Source organism: Dunckerocampus dactyliophorus, chromosome 5, assembly GCF_027744805.1.
Source record: "Dunckerocampus dactyliophorus isolate RoL2022-P2 chromosome 5, RoL_Ddac_1.1, whole genome shotgun sequence".
NCBI lineage: Eukaryota > Metazoa > Chordata > Actinopteri > Syngnathiformes > Syngnathidae > Dunckerocampus > Dunckerocampus dactyliophorus.
In genome coordinates this window covers 11175102-11198318 of record NC_072823.1, presented here as the reverse complement: position 1 = coordinate 11198318, position 23217 = coordinate 11175102, and the positions used below count along the sequence as shown (strand labels likewise).

Here is a 23217-nt window from a genome sequence, read left to right as displayed (position 1 = left end):
AGGCTGTTACAGTAGTTCAGCCTGCTTGAGACTAAGGCATGGATTAGTCTCTCTAAATCTGACATTATTCCCTTGATTTTGGCAATGTTTTTAGGTGGTAAAAAGCTGATGATGTTATTGATTTATGTGGTGATGATTAGTCTGTCTTGGGAGGGTGGTCGAGCATGAAGAGTGAATACATACAGTAAATAGCTACCCAATGAGGATTTTCCTTCAGCATGAGTATGGACGAGCTGTACTTGTTTCATGCTCGTACTCGGCAAAAATGCTCAGCCCTACCATAGTTCCCCCCATATTGTGATTCACAACTAAATTATAATCCTACATTTTTTGGAATCAGCCTTTGATATTTTGTAGAAGCTGTTGGAAACTTGTCCGAAATTTTTTTTCCAAGGGGTCTGTCCATTTTTTTGAGGAGTTATATGCACAAATGCCAAAAATTGGCCTATCACGAAATGTTAAAGAATCATTTAAAAAAATGTCAGTTCTTGCCATATTCCATTTCTGACAAGTCCTGAAAATTTCATCCAAATCCATTCAGAACGTTTCAAGTTATTTCGAACACAAACAAACACATAAATGCCGGCAAAAACATAACATCCACACTGCGCTTGCTTGCTTGGCAGAGGTAATAAGAATCAGTTTAACTTCTCTTCATAATTAGGACCACTGAAGATTTAAAAATGTTTTTTAAACCTATTTACTTACTCAGATGATTGAAAGAATCAATGTTTGTTGGAGATTCATCCAAAAACACACACACACACACATCATTTGGGATTTTGTTGGATTTATTTGAATTGGTATTTAAATTTAGTGCCACGTGAATATAACGACCGAATCGCTCGTAGCAACCTGTGAAAATGGAAAATTTCCATTTCACAGAAGCGAGAGGTGTTTTATGCCCACTTGGTTGGAGTTGGAGTCTCACATATAAACATTAAAACACACAACCATCACTTCGCCACACACACATACACTAGCTGTACACACATTTGTGATGCTCATGAGAGCATTCAACCACACATCCACCCCAGTCAGAGCTCATCAATAATGAATAATTAGCCCAAACACACCAAAGAGGTGATGGGATTAAGTTTGTTGTCATCGAGGCTGCTTAACATCTGGTCTTCAGAGGCAGGCACATTGATTGTTCTGTCAAGAGTGAAGAACATGAGGTCTTCAGCAGCACAAGAACAAGATCGAAGCTATTTTCCCCAATCAAGTCTTCGGCATCAGATCTTTCCAAGGAGTTGCATAACAGCAATAGTAGTACTCTGGCCAAAGATGAACGCGCCGCATAGCAGGGTGACCACCCCCCAAGCTGTGAGGAAGACTCTGGAAGAAAAGAGGCACAAAAGACAAGAGTGGATTTTAACCCATTGACTGCCAGCCATGTTCAGAGCAGAGAGCTCCAAACTGCCAGAGTTTTTCCAAGACCCACAGAATATTGAGTTTTAGGACTACATAAACATTGAAACTATCTAAAGAAACTTTAGACTCTCTTCTTTCATCAGCAAAAAAAGTTTGTTTCTAGCCTTTTTGGGTCTTTAGATATTGGTGGTAGAACATAGCAAAAACACCTGATTTTGACCAAAAAACTGAGAAAGCGAGTTTTTTCTGCAGGGAAGTAAATTCAAGCAGAGTGACAGTAGGGTCTGTTGGATGAGGGGATGAATCACTGCAGCCACTCGTCAGAAGAATCAGGGTCGGGTTCTGAGTCACCCGACTCTGAACTGCTTCCGGTGTCAGGCTCCGTTGTCACGCCACATGGCTCAGCAACGCTAACCACTAGCTTGTTGCTTCGGCTGCCATTGTCTATCTGTCGCGATCGCGTCGCTACTAAAGGCAGATCCGCTGCCAGACAAGCTCTGTCACAGTGTGAGCTGCCTGTATTTTTTTGGTCCCCACTCAATTTCTGCATGTCTTTCGCCATTTTCCTCTCTCAACCCACAATCCAGTTTCTTCATAGACAATCTGTCACTGCCGGTTGGAAGAAAAGAGAACTGTTGCCCCCTACTGGGACTGAAATACGTTGCCTACAAATCAAAAATTCACACACAAGATGAATAAGACTTTGATCTGTAGCTCCTTCTCACCTGGTCTTGCAAGACACGGGCTCAGACTGCATGGCAAACATCAGACAAAGTCCTAGTAAAACACAAAGATGACTCAGCAGAGCACATGTAAAGGAATGTATACCTAAAAACGAGAAGCTACCTGGGAAGATGAAGATGAAAAAGGCACTGATGCCCCCGATGACACTGATGACTTTACTGATGTCTGGTACGAACACAGCAATGAGAAGAGTTGCGGTTATCCACAAAAACGTCAGCGTGTACCGACTGCGACTTTCAAACTCAACTGTCACCACACCACCACACCTCCGCCACCAACTCAGCAGAGGATCCTGGATCACGGATCTGTTACGAGCGCAAAAACAAAAAAATTGAAATTCCGAATAATTCATATAAAACCTAAGCAGTAGGGTTGGGCATCGAGTCTCCAGCATCAATGTGAATTGGGACTAACATCCCGATTCTCCGGGGATCGTTCAATTTTTAACATTTTCATTACTAGTGTCTAAATAACCGGGAACACCAGCAAAGAAGAAGTTAGTGAGCACCAACGAAGCAGCAGCAGCTACAAAGAACTGGACTTAGGAGACAAGTGGGTGGTGGGTTGCTGTTATGGGACTACACTGCTGATGAGGATGTCATGAGGATGTCATACAACTTCATGTCACAAAATCCGAACTATCCCTTTAACTCCATAGAAAAAAAGAGCGGCTCACACAATGATATCATGCAAAGGAGGGCGCACGACCAACATGATTAAACACCTCCAGACTGCCTCGTCTTTGATCCGCTATGTCGGAATTCCTCTTAGCAGTAAGAATCACGGAAGTCAAACAACAAATGACATCCGTCAACGGGTTTTAGGATGCCCACTGATGTAATTAAAGCACAGGAACTACGGCTGCAGGATGCAAGATCATTCATGTTTATTCAGTTTATTGTCATTTTTTTTAGCAAAAGACCTTCTCAACCCACACAACACACTTCTGGCCTTCAAAATAAGAACGCTTTGCACTACATAATGTTTACATGTGCTAACAAAATAATGGTGTTATAAAAATAGCTTGCATCAACATTGAGGCAGCAAAGTGTTCTAGTGCTAACACGGTAGCTCAAAACTCAAACCTTTTCCAAGTGGTTTGATATTCTGCACCCAGGTTAGTGCATGTGCCCGCAGCATCACACACTCACTAACACATAAACAACAGCATATGTGCAAATATTTTTTCATGAGCTTTTCAGAAGTAAACATCTTTGTGAAAGTGTCCTCCTGTGAAACTAGATCTGTGAGAAATTCATAGAAAAGTTGATAAAAAAGTTCATATAATACGGAGAAGTCCAGACATTTGATCCAAAGAGAACTCTGGTTAGAACCCTCATTTAAACCATGCAAACTTTTATGACCCCGTCTCTTAAAAGCATCGGAATCGAGAATCGTTGGGAACCGGAATAGAAACGAGGAATCGGAATTTGAACCGTATTCATTGAAATCCAAATGACGCCCAACCCTACATTTGAGACGTGTTAAATACGTCATTTAGAGTCACAGGCTGAATCAACACAACAAAGATGACATGTCCCCAACCTGCCCAACAGCAGGATGATGGGGTAGATGGTGATAATGGACACTCCAAACAGCAGCCTGGCGATGACCATCAGAATGTCCTCACCCATGTATGACATCAAAATGTCAGGCTTCACATCCTTGCCAAATGTCAGATACCCATAAACCCCTGCAAAAGACACAGTTACTAACAAACACAATGCATTTGAAGCCACATAGCAAAAACAGATTATATCAATTTGTCAGTACTTTGTCATTGGTTGTATAGTTTTTACCGACAGCGGTTCGGAATTTGCGGCTTCACTCTATCACGCTTTATCATAAATTTCATTCATTTGATTAATTTGATTCATTAATAAATCGTGGTGTTTCATGGTCTAATACGGCCAGCCAAACAAAATGCATATTAAAGCAAGTTGTATGTATGTTTTACCTAAATTAAGCATTTCCAATTATAACAGTTGCTAATGAACTAAAATACCAATTCAGTGGAACCTCGGTTAGCGTTTGCCTCGGTTAGCGTGTTTTTTAGTTAACGTCGAAAATTTATGCCACAATTCTGCCTCAATTTGCGTGTATTCTCCGGTTAGCGTACAACAGGGGCGCTCACTCTTTTTCAGCCTGCGAGCTACTTTTAAAATGACCAAGTCCCAAAGATCTACCTCCTACTATATAAATAAAAAAATATTAAACACATTCAAAAATATTAATATATAAAAATATTTACTCTTGCTGCATGCAAGCTATAAGTCAACAACACAACATGTACATAAAAAACATAATATATAATAATATATAAAATATTATATCTAAAAATAATATATAAAATAATAAGATATATATATATATAAAATCTAACCGGTAAACTTTTAAACTACTATACTGATTAGCATTTCACATTTGCAGTTTCAAAGTTTACAGGTAATCAAAGTAGTTGATATCATTCACAAATAATTCACAATTTAGTTCAATATGGCACGTAATTCCTCAATAGTTGTGGACATAACCTGAGTACCGGTAATACGTCCGTCAAAGTAGCTACGTAGCGTTCACTAGTCACGCAGTTCATGTGTTACGTCCAGTTAGCGTTTGCTACCCAACATTACCGATATACATGAAATGGCATGGCAACATATTAGAAAGGTTTCAGCAACCTTTATAGACACTTTTGGTAAAACTACTCAGTACATATTGAAATGAAATGTTTTTATTTTGCACTACCTCAAATTCAAACTGCAGACTTTTCATGAAATATATCATATTTGGGAAATGTGCGTTGAAAAATGTTCGCAACTTGGGTTGTAGCTCAACCAGTTGACAGCCACTGATTTAAGGTTTGCATTTGCAGCACGTTGCCACTCGTACACAGTACACTTTTTCAAAGAAAGGTTCGTTCAGCCCAAATGTTAAAACACATTATGATTGATGAAATACCATGGCTTTAATTGGACCTCCCGAGTTTCATCACAAGTCCGTGTGAGCGTGTGCGTATGTGGCGAGGAGCAGCTAACATTAGCCGCTGCTGCTATTTGCTGTCACTTCTCATCGTGCTCTCCGTCACTCTGAGTCCGTTCAATGCGGCAATACTACTACTTTATTACGCCTCCCTGTCATGGGTAAAAGATCCGGATATATGGGGGGGGAGGGCAGAGCCAGGCCACCAGTAAGCAGCTAGAGGATACTGTTGTGTTAAAATTCTAACTTACTTAATATACAGCATATATTTTAAAATATTCACTACAGCCAATCTAGCAACTTCTGCTTATCTGCATATCATGCATAATTGTCTTAACTTTGCTTTTATTGCTAATTAAGAAAGCAGAGCAAAGCTGCTGTGCCGTGCAATACACTAATCATTGTAAATGGAAAAGTTTGTCAGTTATTAGTGAACAACTCTCTTGATCCATATATTTTACATATCTAGTCTATAATTATGGAATTTCCCGAACTTTCCCATATGGGTTTGTGTTTTTAATTGCACAAACGGCTTCTTGGTTGCACTGTAAACACAAATCAATGCCCTTTGAGAAGCTTATGTAAATGAGTTGCCCCATTAACAGGTAGTGTAGCTCATTTAAGGCCGTGTTCATCGCCGTTCTTTTGGCTGATTAAACAATACTTAATCTGTTGGAAGTACTTCAAAATGACAATAGGGCGATTGTATGAATTATGTCTACACAGATGGACAATCATCAAAAAATGTATGTGAATCTGTAACCTTGGTGTTCCCTTCCTCTAACAGGATTAATAAAGTACAGTGGAACCTTGGTTAGCGTCATTATGCCATTCCGGAAGGTCTGACTCTAACCAAAACATACTAACCCAAGGTGTAGGGAACCTATGGCTCAGGAGCCACATCTGGCTCTTTTGATGACCGCATCTGGCGTTTCATAACACGATAACATTTATCTATTTTAATGTCGTTTTGTGTGGAAATATATGTAACTTCTTAGCATATCTACATGTGTTGCTTTACAACAGGGGTGCCCAAAGTGCGGTCTGGGTGCTTTTTTTTTGGCCCGCAACACATTCTAAAAATACACTTTAACAAGAAAACTAAAAAAAAACAGCAAAAATTGGAAAATCAGCAATCATTTTACAAGAATAAAGTCCAAATATCAAGAGAAAAAATTTGTAATCTAACAAAAAAAATGTAATTTTACAAGCATAATGTCAAAAAAATGTCATTTTAGTAGCACAGAGTTGAAATATGAAATAAAACATGTTTTTTTAAGTGGTTATATTATGACAAACAAACAAAACAATTAATAAAGTTGTCATTTTTGGAAAATTACATTGGGGAATAAGTTATACTGTTACGGGAATAAAGTCAAAATATTACAGGAATAAAGTCGTAATTACGAAAAGAGAATTTACAAGAAAGTTTCAATATTTGGAACAATCAATAAATAAAACAACAGAAGCAGAAATGGAAAAAATTGCTGTCATATTACGAGTAGAAAGTCAAAATGTTAAGAGAAAAAAGTCGCAATTTTACGAGAATAAACTTGTAATATTATGAGGAAAAATAATGTCATTTTAGTAGCGTAGAGTTTTTTTTTAAGTTGTAATATTATGAGAAACAAACAACACAAAATAAACTTGTAATTTGTCGAATATTAGGTTGGGGAAAAGGTTATAATATTATGGGAATAAAGTTAAAATATTGTGGGAATAAAGTCATACTATTACAAAAAGAAAATTTTTTTCCCACTGACATTTTAAACTAAAACATGACAGAAATCACTGTTAACAATAACGTTCAAATTATAAAACTTTGTCATGCATTTTAATCCATCCAATTCAGAGATATTCTAAAATATTATATTAAATATATAATAATAATTATATAATAAAATCGTTGTTCTTGCCTAAAAATGCACACATTTAGTTGTATTCACTGTTAAAAAAATATGATATGGCTCTCACAGAAATATATTTTAAATTATGTGGCTTTCATGGCTCTCTTAGCCGAAAAGGTTCCCAAACTCTGCTCGAACCGAATCCATTTTACCCGTGAGAAATAATGTAAATCCAACGAATCTGTTTCAGAAGCCAAAAATGTTAACACCTGGTTTTTATAGTTCTACAATTAGAGTTTTAAATGCAAAGAACAATTGGAAATGCATATAAATACATATACATGAGAATGAAAGGGATAAATGAACCTTTAACCACACCACCAAGAAAATCTATTTATTAATGTAAGTAATATATTTGTACATTTCTTTAGCAGCGGTGGCTCAAGCTTCTCATATTGTTGCTTCATGGCAAAAATCCCTAATGTGTGGTGCTGATTTCTGATTGAAAAATTGGTGTGCATATTGAACAAGCAGTCATACCTGTGAGGGAGTAGATGATGAGGCAGATGATCATCGTCACCACAGAGATGAAGGCCCAGTGAGAGAGACGCTGGTTCTCCATGCTGCTGTAAATGGCGATGGATGCCTCGTGACACTGTGACAGAGAGAAAAATGTAGCATTCCGATTGAAGTTTACCATTCTAATTCAGGTCCAACGGAAGAGAAGCGATGAACGCTGTAAGGCACGGGTAGGGAACCTACGGCTCGGGAGCCAGATGTGGCTCTTTTTATTGACTGCACATCCATCTTCCATCAACTTCCATCCTTTAATCAAATAGTCAGCTAGATAATTCTGTAGAGCCAATCCGTTATATGGCTCTTACGGAAATACATTTTAAAATATGTGGCATTCATGGTCCTCTTAGCCAAAAAGGTTACCAAAGTTTTTCTATACGTCACTGCATTTCAATACAATGTCATATAAGTTCATGTCGTCATTGTCTGGAGTTCTGTGTCTACTTCATGTTAAGATACTTTTGTCATTGTAAGCAATACAGCAAAAATGTGTTTGGTGACTGTCTACAGCGGCTGAAGATAAAAAAAAAATAGACAATAAATAATGCTTAAATATATATATTTTAAAAAAAAGATGAAATACATGCTGTGCACACAAGCAGCTTTTAATGACTAAATACACTAAAAGAATGATATAAAAAATATATAATGTATATAGCACCATGAACATCAAAATAATAATAATAACCATAATTTATGTACATACATGCATATTGTTCATGTTGTGCAAACTGTCCATGTGTTTCAAAAGATCCAAAAGTTTTATGTGTGATGTCTGCCGGTGTGGCGAGCTGAGGTTTTCTAGGATATTAAATGCCAGTGGAGCCATCACATACAGTGGAGGCCAAGATACAGACTCTTGTCCCCACTTGATCCGAGGTGCCATCAGCCTGGTTTAAATCTCATCACCCGTTTTCGGGCCTCAGCCCCCACCATCGGGCAGGATCTCATCAGGTCTCCTTTCAGCTCTTTGCACTGCAATTACTCACCCTGAGGAGGTGAGTCTCTGTGTGTGTTTATGTGAAAGGATATGCATCAATCCTTTTGCACACTCCCTTCTGTTATTACATCCCATGCATCTCTATAGGTTACCTTGGCAACTTGGGAAGTTACACATAGTTACATATAAGACCTTGCTTTAGATTGACAGGATGATCTTCTTCTTCTACTTGACCTGCCTATTAAATATGAAAAACTTACGCTACAGAGCACAGACGCCCTAGGCTGTGCCAGCTAACTGACTTCTACTCCCCTGAGAAGGTTCAGGGTGTGTGTTTGCTGCGACCTTGCAGTCACCAACATTTTTTAAATAAATATCTAACCTAATTTGATCATTTCCCCGCTGTCTTTTGTAATAATCGTTGATGTTTTGTTTTTCCTGGAATTACAAAGGCATTTCATCAGTGCAAAGCAGCTTGGATGGTCAAAAGGTGACTGCATGAATGAGCGCATCGATGGTGACCCCAAAAGACATCAACAGGGATTCTGTATAATAGCAGTTTTATCACAACTGAACAGCGTTTCTTCGCTAAAATAACAGTTAAGAGCGCTGACCAAAGCTTGTCATAACTGAGAGGGTATTTTATTTTTCCGTTAGAAATTGTTGTATTACTATATTTACCTTTTTATATCATTTTTCAAACTTTTTATTGTCCTGCTTGAGTTAAAGACAGAAATCTCAAATGATGGAAATTTTGCAGCAGTAACTGACATAGGAAGAAAAGCCATCAGTCAGACCACTTTGTGGCCTGCTTGTTATGTTGTGCCACCAGGGGGCACTTTGGCCTTTGGAGGGTGAATCAGTTAGAGGAGGAGGAGGAGGAGGAGGAGGAGGAGGAGGAGGAGACTCCCCCCGAGATAGGAAGAATAGGGTGCATGTACTTCACATAAAAATAAAAGGGAAGCCATTGAAGATGTTTTTCAGTTAATACAAATACATAAATGGGACTAAGATGTACACATGTGAAAAAACTTCTTTTTTTTAACGAAATTTAATTATTCTCTTCTTTTTCTTGTTATCCTCTTAATGAGAAACCTGTATTCACATACATTTCAAAAACTCCAAAGGAGTCTGTGCCTCACCAACCATGAACCTCACTGCACATCAGCAGTGGTTAGCTTCCAAACCATGACACCAACTACTGGTTACTGGAAGAATAGCAACGTGGGGGCCGCCGGAGAATGTGAAATTAGCATGGAATAACGCAAAAGAAATCAAATTTTACTTTTAGAACTTGTGGTGCTAACTGGGATGCAAGGACATAACGGTTATTAACAACGAATTCTTTTCAAACTGCTGCTGTACACTAAAGCATGAAAACTTCCCAATACATTCTACAAAACACCCACTATAACTTGAGGGCTTTCAGCCAAATCACCACAAATGTGAAATGGAGTGTCCTATTCTTTTCACAGGACTGTAAATATATTTACTTGGTTGTACTTGCCTGGAAACCAAAGCAGATGGTTGGGATGACACTGAACGTGGATGCCCAGGAGCTGATCCTACACAGAATTAGAATAATTAGACACATATAGAATTTCCATAAAGTCCAGCTACTTCTTTTGTCAGTGTCTGGCAGTTCTGGTGGCCTCGATTCAAAGCAGAGTTACAGATAAGATTCATCACAGACATTTTATGGAAGCAACCTCATAACACCGCTATGACTGCCAGGTAGGTTTATAGCCCAGAAGGCTGTCCCGGGAGGACCAGACTTTACTTTTAGAGAAGATGAGGATACAAACATACAGTATGTAGCACCTTTGACATGAAACGAATAAACAACTTATTTAAGTCAGCTTAAGGCTTGTTCTAGAATTGAAAAATAACGAATGCATTCAAAGCGCAAAGAACAAGGCTCGAAGCAACAAAATGTGAACTTTTTGATTAATAATTGATTCATAATTTACTTCAATTGGATTTAAATAGTCCACACCATACAGTCAAACATTGACCAACTATCAATCCTACAAAGGATGTTTTGTGTTCGATTTGCGCTACACAAATTAGGGATGTCCTGATAACCATATTCAATTCCACAAATTCAGCTTTGTAACAAAAGCTTATTATTATTATATACTGTATATAAAAAAAAAAAACATCAGTACCGGATCGGATAGACTATTAAAAAAATGGGATCGGAACGGAGAGGCCAAAAATGTGGATCGGGACATCTCTAATACAAATATTTAAATACATAACCACTCACATGTGGTGATCATTTGTTGCATTTCAGATATACCATAGTGCCAGTTTGAGTACTGACAGACAGGTCAACATAATTTTTTAGTGCATGAGCTCTCACACACATGCGTGGTTGTGTCCGCTGTGTAGGTACATACCCACTGCTGTAGAGAGGGGTTATGTGAAGGAGAACAGAATGCATCGTGTGATACTTGATGATGATGGCTGTGGTCAAGTAGGTCGCAGCCAGAGTGCCGAGTACACTGCAAGCAGACAGACGGAAGGAGAGAAGGTTCACTCAACAAGTAAGAAATGTCGATGGGATGCGACCAAAGGCCACGAATAACATTGACACCACAAATAACTTTGGACCACCACATATAGATTTGGCGCCTTGCTCATCAACACATTATAATGGGACCGTCTGTGTAGCTCAGGGGTCGACAACCTTACAGTAACTACCAAAAGAGCCGTTTTGCCTCCTGTAAGGAAAAATAGTCTGACACAGCTGACACATGACAGTTTATAAACGTTTTTGACATTTTTACCCATATTTGTGTAAAACTGAAGCAAAACGTGGCCAACTTTTACAATAAAAAAGCCCATCAGAGTTTACATGTCTGCATATCAGTGCTATCCGCTCAATATTGTTTCCATCACTTGGCTCCATCCATCTTCTTCCACTTATCCGAGGCAGAGTCGCAGGGCCAGCCGCCGAAGCAGGAAAGCCCAGACGTCCCTCTTCCTATCTACTACTTCGTCCAGCTCCTCCCGGCAGATCCTGAGGCACTCCCAGGCTAGTTCAGAGACATAGTCTCTCCAACGTGTCCAGGGTTTTCCCCGAAGCCGCCTACCAGTCAGATGAGCCCTGAACACCACACCAGGAATGCATCCCGGAGGCATCCTGACCAGATGCTCGAGCCACCTCGTCTGACTCCTCTCTTTTTTTTTTTTTTTTTTTTTTCGTCTGACTCCTCTCAATGCGGAGGAGCAGCGGTTGTACTCCGAGTTTCTCCTGGATGACAGCGCTTCTCGTCTTATCTCTGAGGGAGAGCCCAGTCACCCAAAGGAGAAAACACACTTCTGCCACTTGTACCCGCGATCTTGTCCTTTCGGACTCTTCTCAGAGTCTAACATGAAAGAATGTATCGCTATGCCTGTCAGGATAACAAATTTTGCTGGATGATAATTGTCCTACAAATTATTGTCGATCATAGATATTGACAACCTTTTTTGAGACCATTTTTTTATTAATTACATGGCAAAATAATGAGTACATTGTATCAAAAGCAATAAACTTTGATTTCTCAAGAGTATTTAACATTGTCATTGGAATGTCAAGAGCTTTTAAATAAATTTAAAAAACAACATGATACATAAAACAAACACAAAAAGACAACAACAAAAAAACAGCCTCTTTTAGCAAAAATTGCACTTAAATAAAAATCAATAATAACCCAAAACAATACCAAATAGCAAAACATTGCTAAACTTTAAAATTTTAAAATTTTGCCGCCTCACTATCACGGTTTTTCAAAATTATAATAAATCATACTGTTGCCTATTATTAGTAAAAAAAAATACACATATTTAGGCAAATATGTATTTATTACCTAAATTAAGCATTTTCAAGCATAAAAATAGCTCAATGAACTAAAATACAAATGTAAGGCATTGAAAAGACGCAAAGACGATGATTAAATGTAGTATTCTAAACTGGTCACTATGTGTCAGCAGTGTTACTGTAATGTTCGGATCGGACTTGGAACAACAGGCTGTTATTGCAGGTTTGTATAATCTCACAAGAGGCTCAATAATAAAAATCCTTTGTTAAAAACACAAACTAAATTTGCAGCCGTTACCCGCGCAAAGCTGAAACTCAAAAGTGAACCCCCAACGTCACTTCCTGTCCGCCTATCCCCTGGAGAACACATTCATAGTAACACACACGAGCATGAGTCTTATTTATTTCTTAAATGGCTTATTTACTTGTGTTATGTCTACTATATTGGGTACTATGAGTGTAAAGGTGACTATAGGGGTGTTATTTCATGTCTAGAAGACTCTAATAATGCTAAAAAAACACATGTAGAAGGTCCAGAATAGGCGTTCAATACTCTAACTATAAAACTATTCTATTTATAAATAAGGAGTCCCACTCATCACGGTTGGGTCTGGAACCAATTAACCACGATAAACAAGGAAAAACTGTATTGTTCTTATGGTTTTAAATAATGCTTTTATTTTAGACATTTTTTATGCACATTAACAGTTTGTTTTTTTTTAATCATACAACACTCTGTACTGTGCATGCATGGCAAAATGGATTAAAGCAGAGATTCCTGAACCCCCCAGTGTGTTCTGATAAAAGAATTTGATGCTATGATGCAAGACAAACTGGCTGCATGCATCAAAACCTACCAAACTGGTAAAGAGTGTTGGATGAGCTAGTTTAATAGGTCTGTATCCTAAAGTTTCAGCAAAAGAGGCAGTTTATTTTTACACCTTCTAACACACACTGTTTTATGTAATCTTCTTGCCTAGGGACTCCAGAATCTGAACAAGGGTCTAAATTGACCAAGTTTTACGGCAAAGCGCAACAGTGAACCCTGAAGGAACATCTGTTAATTACACCCGTCATATTTTAGATACAGTACCTGCCCATTACAGTCATTCATTCATTTCCTATGCCGCGTGTCCTCACCAGGGGGTATTATATTCATATTACAAAAGCAATAGTTGTATATCATGCTGAGGGATGGGTATCCATTTCCTATGCCGCTAATCCTCACTAGGGTCACGGGAGTATGCTGGAGCCTATCCCAGGTGACTTTGGGCAAGAGGCGGGGTACACCCTGGACTGGCCGCCAGCCAATTGAAGGTATAATAATTCAGTGTGACAATTTTTGATTCTTAACAATGTATTCATTATGTGGGCAAACGGGGAAGTGTGCTGCCTAATGGGCTGACATACACATTTAAACAGAAAGAAAGCCTTTCAACTTAAATATACTGTAAGCATTCATTTTTAACATTAACTGACGACACAGCCAGGTGTAAAGTTTATGGAGTGGCAATCCCAGGTTGTCTCAATAATTCTGAATCAACACAACCTTGGCCTTTCAAACAGTGGTTCTGCCTGTAGACTGGGGCTTCTTGCACATGCTGACCTGTATTGTTTTTTTAATGTATTTTTGATCACATCCTTGTTAGCATAACTTGCTAACAAAATGGCAACTGGAACTGGTTGACTCTCAAAAATGGTAACACAAAACACGTTTTTATAGTTTTACATGTATAAAACGAGTCATTTTTGCCTTTGTGGAATGGATTAATTGGATTTACATTATTTCTTATGGGAAAAATTGATTCGATAAATGTTTGGTTAGAGTCACACCTTCTGGAACGAATGATGCTAACCAAGGTTCCAGTGTATTTTTATTTTTCGGCATCTATTACTACTATATTTAAACATCCACTATTATGCAAAATAGACTTTTTAATGATGTTATAACAGTAATATGTGTCTCTAGAGACTACCAAACTAGCTATCTATCATATCCTTCACTTGTTTGCTCAACTTTTGAAAGAAGAGATGCTCAAACGGTTTTGAAGTTCCCAGTTTTTATGAACAACAAAAAACTTCCTTCCTCATGACATAACACCGCCTTTGACCCGCCCGTAGCTAGATGAGACTTCCCTATTCATACGGCCACTTCTTCATAGAGGACAGCTTTGTAAAGCAGGCTTCACTATGCATCTCAAATAATGCCTTAACTTTTGTATTCATGACAATTCGTCAGTAAGCTACAGAATTGGGAACTGTAAGTTTTATCAGTTTTTCTTCAGCTGATAGGCTAACCAGTGTGTAATGCCAGTGTTGTTAAGGTTTGTGTCCTCCCCCTTAGTTAATGTTATGTTGTTGAATCTGATATGGATCTGAAACTTACCTAAACATATGTTGAAAAATACTATAATTATACTATAATTTAAAAAAAATCAGCTTTAAACAATTTCACATCAATCCATATTTTTCCAATTGCCCATATTTCCTACCTAGACATTATTAGATAAACACCAGCCAATTGAAATAACAGCACAAACATTGAACACCTTACAAAGTGTGTGTGTGTGCGTGTGTGTGTATTTGTGTAAAAGTAGAACTGGAAGCCAGACCTGATGTATTTTTGAATGCTGATCTCTTTTGGGGTGGAAATAGGCAGAATGAGGAAGGCACACAGCAGCACCAGGGCAAAGCGTTGGTCCGTGTAGAAGTGATAGGGCATCTCTGAGTCTGGCAAACCAGTTACCAGCTCATACAGGGATCCGCACACTAACAGACAACACAATAAGCAACAAGAGCATTTGACCACCACTGAGAAATCAAGGGCAACACACAAATTAATAAAGAAAAGCAGACAAATAAGGCTGAATGAGATTAATCAACCAGAAAGTACAGTTTCAAGTACAATTTCCCAGTTTTCAAAACAGAAGGAGACAACATGAGAAATTCATAATTAAAAGTTAGGGAGTTGTTTGGATTTTGTTCATCTAATGATTTACAGTTGGAAAATAAAAACGTTTTCACAATCATTTTGAAGGTACACTAGTTTGTAATAAGGAGAATAGGCCATTGCCATGGCGAGCACTGACTTTTTTTAATGGTCCACGTTATTGGTGCACCAGACAGGACAGCTCTCATGTTCGTTGATACAAGCGTTATTGTTCAGGAGGCGTGAGCCGTGCTACTTCTTACACCTTGCTTTTTTATGTACTGTACACTTGTTGGCTTCTTTTGCTTGTGGTTGTCTTAAAATTAGTTAGCTATTGGCAACATTTTTTTACTATTAAGTGATGCAGTAAAGCAAATAAAGTCGTAATATGAATTCATGGAACACAATACCGTATACCCAGGCGGGCCCAGAAGCAGTTGAGTGACCTTTATAGACCACCACAATGGATTTCAAGTAAAACAACCAAAATGTGACTGGATTGTAGACTTTCAGCTTTAAATGAAGGGGTTTTCCTAAAATATGGCTTTGATCGTAAAAAATTACAGCCATATTGGAATACAGTAATCCCTCGTTTATCGTAATTGGTTCCGGAGCCGACCGTGATAAGCAAATTTCCATGAAGTAGGATACGGTATACAATCAGAGAAAATAAAACTCTAAACTAAATAACAATCGCAGTGTCGCAGTCAACGTGTTCCAGTGCTAAACAGGGGAGAAGAATGGGCGGAGGACAGGAAGTGACGTCAGCTTGTTCACAGTTGAGTTTTAGCTTGTTGTGAGTAATGGCCGCAACAGTAGCCTGTTATTTTTATTCTTATTATTATTATTCTGCGATTGACTCGAAACCAGTCCAGGGTGTACCCCGCCTCTCTCCCAAAGTCAGCTGGGATAGGCTCCAGCATACGCCCGCGCCCCTAGCGAAGATAAGCAGCATAGAAGATGGATTATTATTATTATTATTATTATTGTTGTTATTACTGTTATTATTATTGTTTCTGTTGTGAGATCTTTTAAACCTGCAATAAAAGTGTGTTGTTCCGGTGATCAAGTCTGGTGCTTGTCTCACCAAACAATTACTGACACCTCGTGACCAGTATAGAATACTACAATTTGGATTGTCTTCTTAATAGCTTATATTTGTATTTGAGTTCATTTAGCCACTTTTATGCTTGGAAATGCTTAATTTGGGCAAAAAATACATACAATTTGAATAAATATGCTTTTTTTTTTTAATAATAAAAGGCCGTATGCAACCACAGAACAGCATGATTTATGAAGTAATATATGTTGACTAGTCAAGTAAAAAAAATAATAATACAAACAAAAACAAACAAAAAACAGAAACTCCTACTCACACTTCTCCAGCTGGTCATCCACAATGACAAGGAAGGCCACAGAGATCATAAAAAGATTAAAAACAAAGCAGATCTCACACAGCTGACCGATGGATGGGCCGCACACCTCCTTTACCACTGCCTGGTAGGTGCACTGGCCACTTATAGAGGACGCATAGCCCAGGATGATCAGACCACTGACCAAGAAAACAAGGGAGACCTGAGTGGAAAAATATTGCAGTGGACGATGACTGACACTTTATGTTAAATGTGTGGCGTTTTGAACATTTTGCTCACCCTCGAAAGGCACGAATTTGGCCAACATGCTGTTAAATTAGCATCCAGTATTTCACAAACGTTATACACTCTTCACATTTCAGCAACCTTTTCATTTTCTTAAAGGGACAAATAAAAGTTAGATAGAAAATGGAACCTCAGTTGGCGCCCGACCCAATTAGCTCGTTTTTTGGCAGTGATAATGTTTTGGAAACTCCTCACAAATGCTCCATAATAATTACTTGATTACTTACTTCTTTGATTACTTTATTACTAATTTTTTGTAAAACACACGAGCCGGGATGGCTACATTCTTGAGCAGAAGTAGAATAATATGACGTCAAACGCCCCCTCTTATGTGAACACGCACTGAGCACAAAGTCGAGAACTTGACAAAATAGGTTGATAACCACCGTCGCTGTACCGTTTAACTGTTTGGGGAATCCAGGTTTTGTTGAGCTGCATCTTGAGCACAAAGCCTGGGTTCATTGAGCCACTTAAGCAGTACACCCCCACTGCATTCTTACTGTTGAACTTTGTTATTGTTTTTGTTGACTTGCCAATGACTTGGGTGTGGGTGGAGTTAATATAAATGATTGGCTGCATCTTATTAATGCTGTGGTGTAGGCCAAACGTAATGCTGTATGCAGTGATTACTGGCCTCCATCTTCTGGCGTTTCCAGCTCTTTTTAACATGTTACGCCAACATGCGCTGTAACTACTACTCCTGTTGACACACCAAAAATGCATTTTTAGTCCTACGAGAGCGCGTCTGTGAGAACGCCGCAAATCGAGGCCCACCTGTGACCCTACAGTATGGCCCACAAGCATATGGACAGTAAGAATTTTCTTATGATTTTGCCCTTAAAGTATACACCACCATAATTTAATTCGAAATCAATCAACAAACAAATAAATCATTGTGTGATTTACGTGTAGACTGTCAGCTTGATTTTAAGAGCTACGACAAAATAAATGGCATTTAATTTTGCAGAGCACATTCTCAAAGTGCTACAAGTGGCTGGGAAAAAATGTAATAAAGGTTGAGATAACTGTTGTCCACCACCAAGAACGTCAAAGAAGGAGTACATCCCTACCAGCTCCACGGTTATTGCACTGTGGATGCCCCCGGCTCTCGCGAAGGCCCAAGGGAAGTTGAGGAGTCCAGCGCCCAGCGCAGACTTCAGCATGATGAAGATGGCCCCCATGGAGCCTAGCCGGGGCCCGGCCACTTCCACCCGCGGCTTGGCTGAGGCTGAAGCCAGCAGGCTAATGCTCTCTCTGGCCAACTCCTCCATAGTCTACCGCATGAAAACTCTCCGTGGCACGCACAGGCTACATACAATCACCCATGCGAGTTAGCGGCCGGGCCACGACCTTAACCAGTGGGAGCTGCCCAGCACTGAACCCATCGCACTGACTGGAACCGAGTGAGGTAACACAGTACAGCATGGAGGGAGGGGGTGTGACCTAAATATGGATCCAAATATCGATTGTATCGATACCAAGGTTATCTGGATTAGATCTATATTGTCCAGTTTTTTTGAGACATTATTTATTTTCATAAATATCCATATATATATGTGTGTGTGTGTGTGTATGTATATACAGTATATATGTATGTATGTATGTATATACTGTATATATATATTCAGTTATTATATTTAGTTATTTTGCACTACTTACTTAATTTTGCTCAAACAACTGTATGCGTTAGGAGTATGTATCAGGAGACTAATGTCTTGGGGCCTAGAAATTGGTGCTACACCCTTGACGGTACAGGCTAGTGGGTCATAGTCACTGTTTATTTTTTTTTTGACATGCTCAGCATGCTTAACACGTTAGTCTCTCCAGGATGTCTTAAGATGTTTTTTCCCGTGATGGTTGCGGCCAATAATGACTGATTTCGTAGCAGCTTTTTCACAAAGTTGAGGAAAAAATGTAATGTTTTCAGACTTATTTTTGAAATAACACACAACAATGATTTTCTGAATTTGGTATCGATGATTTAAGTGTTAAAGCAGGATTCCAACACATCTAACAAAAACTGCTTTGTTTACATATTAAATTCAAGTGCAGAGCACGTTTTTAAAAAATGACAGCAATTTACCAGAACCCCCAGGATCTTGCAGGCCTTTTTTGAATGTGTTTATGTGTTCCCATGTAATTGTAATCTGCCGAGGGCCTGCAGAATCAGGGAGTGCTGCACTGTGCTGCCATGTTCACATGCACACTATTAGCAATGGGGCTGGGTTTTTTTTAACCAATCGGACTTGCCATACTTGGGCCATCTTGCAGTCCTGTCCTGATAGTCTGATGTTGCCTTTTATCGTTTAAAATGATTTGAATGATTTACTAGCGCACATGTGTCATCCTAATCTCCAGTTTTTTGGCGAGATGGACGCCTCAGATACAGGATTAGGAACCGTCCAATCCCAGAAGTCCTCAGTTGACCAGAAGATCCACCCCTGCGTCTTCTTCTTGTGTCACCTCAGTTCTGCTGAAAATAATTATGGCATTGGTAATCGTGAGCCGCTAGCAATTGTCTTGGCTTTACAGGAGTGAAAGCATTAGTTGGAAGGTTCCACCATTCCGTTCTTGGTTGGCCTACATCAGATCCAATCAACGTCTCAATGCTCGCTATGCATGCTGGTCCCTTTTTCTTGCCAGTTTTAACTTCTACATCACCTACAGGCCTTGCTCTCATAATGGAAAACTGGATGCTCTCTCCGCCATTCACAGCTCTGAGGAAGACTTATCTCCTGCATCCATCATACCTGTAGCCAGCGTTGTCAGGCTGTCCCCAAGACAAGGTTTTTGTCCCAGGAGAGGCCAGATCCGATGTTCTCCAGTGGGGACTCGCCGCCAAGATCTCCTGTCATCCGGGGCCTGGTTGCATCCAGTTTGGCCCTCAACGGAGAAGAACATTAGGGATAAGGAGTTTGTTTCGGTCGCCTGCATAGCTCTTCCCGAGGGTCCTTCTTCATTGGAGACGGCTCAGGACGCTCTCTCCCCCGTTCACAGCTCTGGTCAAGCATATGTTCCGCATCCACGGCCTTCCGTGTGACCTGGTGTCGGATAGAGGTCCTCAGTTCATCTCAAGTATGAAACTTCTTCAAGGCCCTCGAAGCTTCAGTCAGATGGTCTTCAGGATACCATCTACAATCCGACAGCCAGACGGAGTGGGTGAATCAAGACCTGTAAGCGGCTTTATGTTGCATCTGCTGTCAGCACCCATCACCTTGGTGTTCCTTCTTCCCTTGGGTGGAGTATGGACACAACTCCCTTATTAGCATTGGCCACTGGTATGTCCTTCTTCAAGGCCGCTTACGGCTATCAACCTCCTTTGTTCCCAGAGCACGAGCAAGCCATCTCATCTCCTCCTTCTATGCCTATGCATCTGGAGGGATATTCGTGCTGTCCTGACCTGGACCACAGCATGTAATCATCACCTGGCTGAACATCGCAGGGTGTCTGCCCCATCCTACCACCCAGGTCAGAAGGTCTGGCTTGCTACTAATGACCTTTCATTGGCTGGTGAATCCAGGAAGTTGAATCTGGCCTTACAAAGTGGTCTCCATCATCAACACAGCTTCCATTAAATTCAAGTTCCTGCCTCACTCAAGATTCATCTCATGTTCCACGTTTCCAAGGTCAGGCATGTCTTCCCCAGCTGCCACAGCCCCCCCACCAATGTCTCCTCCTTTGCTGTGCCTGGTCAATGGCAATCCAGTTTACACAGTTATGTCTGTTTTAGACTCCAGAAAAGGGACGGAGGGTAGTCCAATATCTGGTAGACTCGGAGGGGTATGGACCTGAGGAACGTTCCTGGGTCTCCTGCTCCAGGATCCATCGCTTATTCACGACTTCCACACATCCCGGTAAAGTAGGTTCCGTCTTATGAGAGGCTGGCTGTATGGGTTTTGCTGCTGTTCTCTTCTCTTTGTTGCAGTACTTTTTTTGGAGTTCCTGGGGCAGACCTACCTGCTGCCCATAACTCATTGGGCCTTTATTAGCCTGATGTTTGCCACACTCAGATGCCGGACTGTCTTCCATTCTGTGCAACTTTACGACCATAGTCTTGTTCCTTGTCTGGCCTTCTTATTTTGCACTTTGTATTTTTGCCTTGCTTTGTTTTGTACTTTGCAGTTTTGTGTGACTTTGCCCCAGCTTGTGCTGTGATTTTTATGTTGTGTTTTGTTTCCCCTGACTGCAACGTTATGTTGCAGATTCCCTTTGTTTATTTTTTGCTACCTGCTTGAATTCATGTTAGTTTCTTTTGCTCATTAAACAGTTTTTCATCACTTCTGTGTGTCTGCTTTAGGAGCCAAACGCGCCGGCCTTGTGACAGCAGGGACACACTTAATTGGTTAGACCGTTTGCATGCACGTTTGAGGGACAAACAAAAATGACGACGATTGGCCAAAATGTACAAGAAAGTTGCAGGGATTCAACAAAGTTGTGATCTGACGCAAAATTGGTGAGATTTGGTTGAATTCGACTGAATTGGCATGGTTGCAACATTCCAAAATCCTGGAAGGCCTGACCTTTACTCAACTGAACATGGCCAAAAGTAGTAGAAAGAAGCAGAGCTTATTTAATCCTACCCTTTCTCCATAACTACTACTGATCATTCATTCACACCATGTGTTTAACATGTTGGCACTTACAATAATGTGTGTATTAAATGTTCATTAAAAATTGGTGTTCATTTCCTCTCTTTATGTGTTACCATTTTGTGATGGGGAGAGAAAGTAATAGAGAATGTGTAATAACAGATGGACAGCTTATGCAGTGATGAAGTAAATAAACAACGGTAGAAAAAAGTATTGAAAATAAAATACAGAATAAGCAAATAGTAGTTTAAAAAAACTGACAGACTATAGGTTGCTCATTAATAAGGGCAAAAGAAAATAATGATAATTATAGAAAAAAATAAATATTAAAAAAATAATTAGGAATAATAAGAGGAAACGAGATGGAAATAAATGGAATAGGAAATAAGTAAAGAGATTGAAGGTCAATCTATTTGTAAATACTAGAGTAAAAAAAATCTGACAGAAAATACAAGAAATAAATAGAAAATAAAAGGAGGAGCGCAATGAATGAATTCAAGGAGGGGGCTAAAGGTTTAACATGTCGCCATGGTGTCTGTTCAGGATGTGAACGGCTGACCTGATTGGCCAGACAGGAACGTTCTGGCACCTGGGAACCTTGAAGAGAAAAGGGCATGTGACCTCCACTCACCACCAGCTTTCCCAAATCTTGTTAGCACAGCGAGCTGGCTCCAGTCGTTTTCAAGTTTCCCAAGGTTCATGGGGAGATTAGTTCTCCAATGCGGCCGGGTGACAGATTCACAGGCTGATCTGGCCTATTAGGCTTAGAAAAGCAGGGATCAGACCGCTTGGACACAGACACACATCACCTCTGATGAAATCAACCTGCATCACTGATTTGAGCTAATAACCAATACTAAACCCTTGAATGCAACGACATTAGTCCATCCAGTGTCTGATTATTGTCCGACAGCAATCTATATCCACCAGTTATATATGCATTATACAATGTTTGTTTGGCTGGCCAGGGTGTACCCCGCCTCTCGCCCGAAGTTAGCTGGGATAGGCTCCAGCACACCCCTGCAACCTTAGTGAGGAAAAGCGGCGTAGAAAAGGGATGGATGGACAATGTTTATGTTGCCGGAGGGGCTGTCTGCGTCACTTCTGGGTGCTTGGGTGGGCACACATTCAGTATGGCCTATACAAACACATACAAACTCAGTATGTTTGTACAATGTTTGGGAGATTAATTGGAATAACGGATTTAGCATGCCGCTGAAATTATTTGCTCCGGTTGTGTGAGCGTGCGTGGTGTGACATTTAATGGTTGAAAACAGGGCGATCAGACAGCAAGCTTAACTTCTGCATCACGCATAATGAACGTATCAGACGAAAACAATGCTTTTAACATGTCTATCTGCGTTCTTACACCAAATCAACTTGCATGAATACATTCTTGGATGTGTTCTTCATTGTTTCACTGCGCTATTTTTAACACCGTATCGCCCCCGGCTTTTTCGAGTTGATGGAAGCCCCGGTCCCTGCACACTTCCCAGCCTTCCATGGAGCATCGCTGGGCATGCTTCCAGGTGCAACTCCTTGCCGTTTTGGCCAAGGTGTTGCTCTGGAGATCAGGACCAGAGTGGAGAGGAGCCAGGGACAGCTCATCTGTCCACCTTTGAGCCCTCATGGGGTGGCAGATGCAGAGAGGCAGGCGGAGGTGCGTGGAGCCCCTGGTAGATGCAGTCGTCAACAACGTAATCACAATGACTTTTCCCTCCTCTTTTATGTTACTTTTCTATTTTGTTTCCTTGCAACAGACTAGGCATAATC

The 23217-nt window shown here is 40.0% G+C and overlaps 1 protein-coding gene across 2 annotated transcripts; it reads right to left on the bottom strand.

Moving 5' to 3' along the window:
- Positions 1 to 785: 785 nt before the first annotated feature.
- Positions 786 to 18770, bottom strand: slc38a8a (solute carrier family 38 member 8a). Of its 2 annotated transcripts, XM_054777825.1 has the most exons (11): positions 17926 to 18770; positions 16574 to 16772; positions 14881 to 15037; positions 10863 to 10967; positions 9968 to 10025; positions 7485 to 7599; positions 3664 to 3811; positions 2366 to 2423; positions 2221 to 2283; positions 2100 to 2151; positions 1236 to 1338 (listed from the first exon to the last, which is right to left on the bottom strand). In XM_054777825.1, the coding sequence occupies exons 1-10, from the start codon at positions 18124 to 18126 to the stop codon at positions 2140 to 2142; spliced, it is 1116 nt and encodes a 371-aa protein (XP_054633800.1). In that variant the 5' UTR covers positions 18127 to 18770; the 3' UTR covers positions 1236 to 1338; positions 2100 to 2139. The 2 variants fall into 2 exon arrangements, with proteins under 2 accessions (XP_054633799.1, XP_054633800.1); XM_054777824.1 differs by having other exon boundaries at positions 786 to 1338; positions 2221 to 2423.
- Positions 18771 to 23217: the final 4447 nt, after the last annotated feature.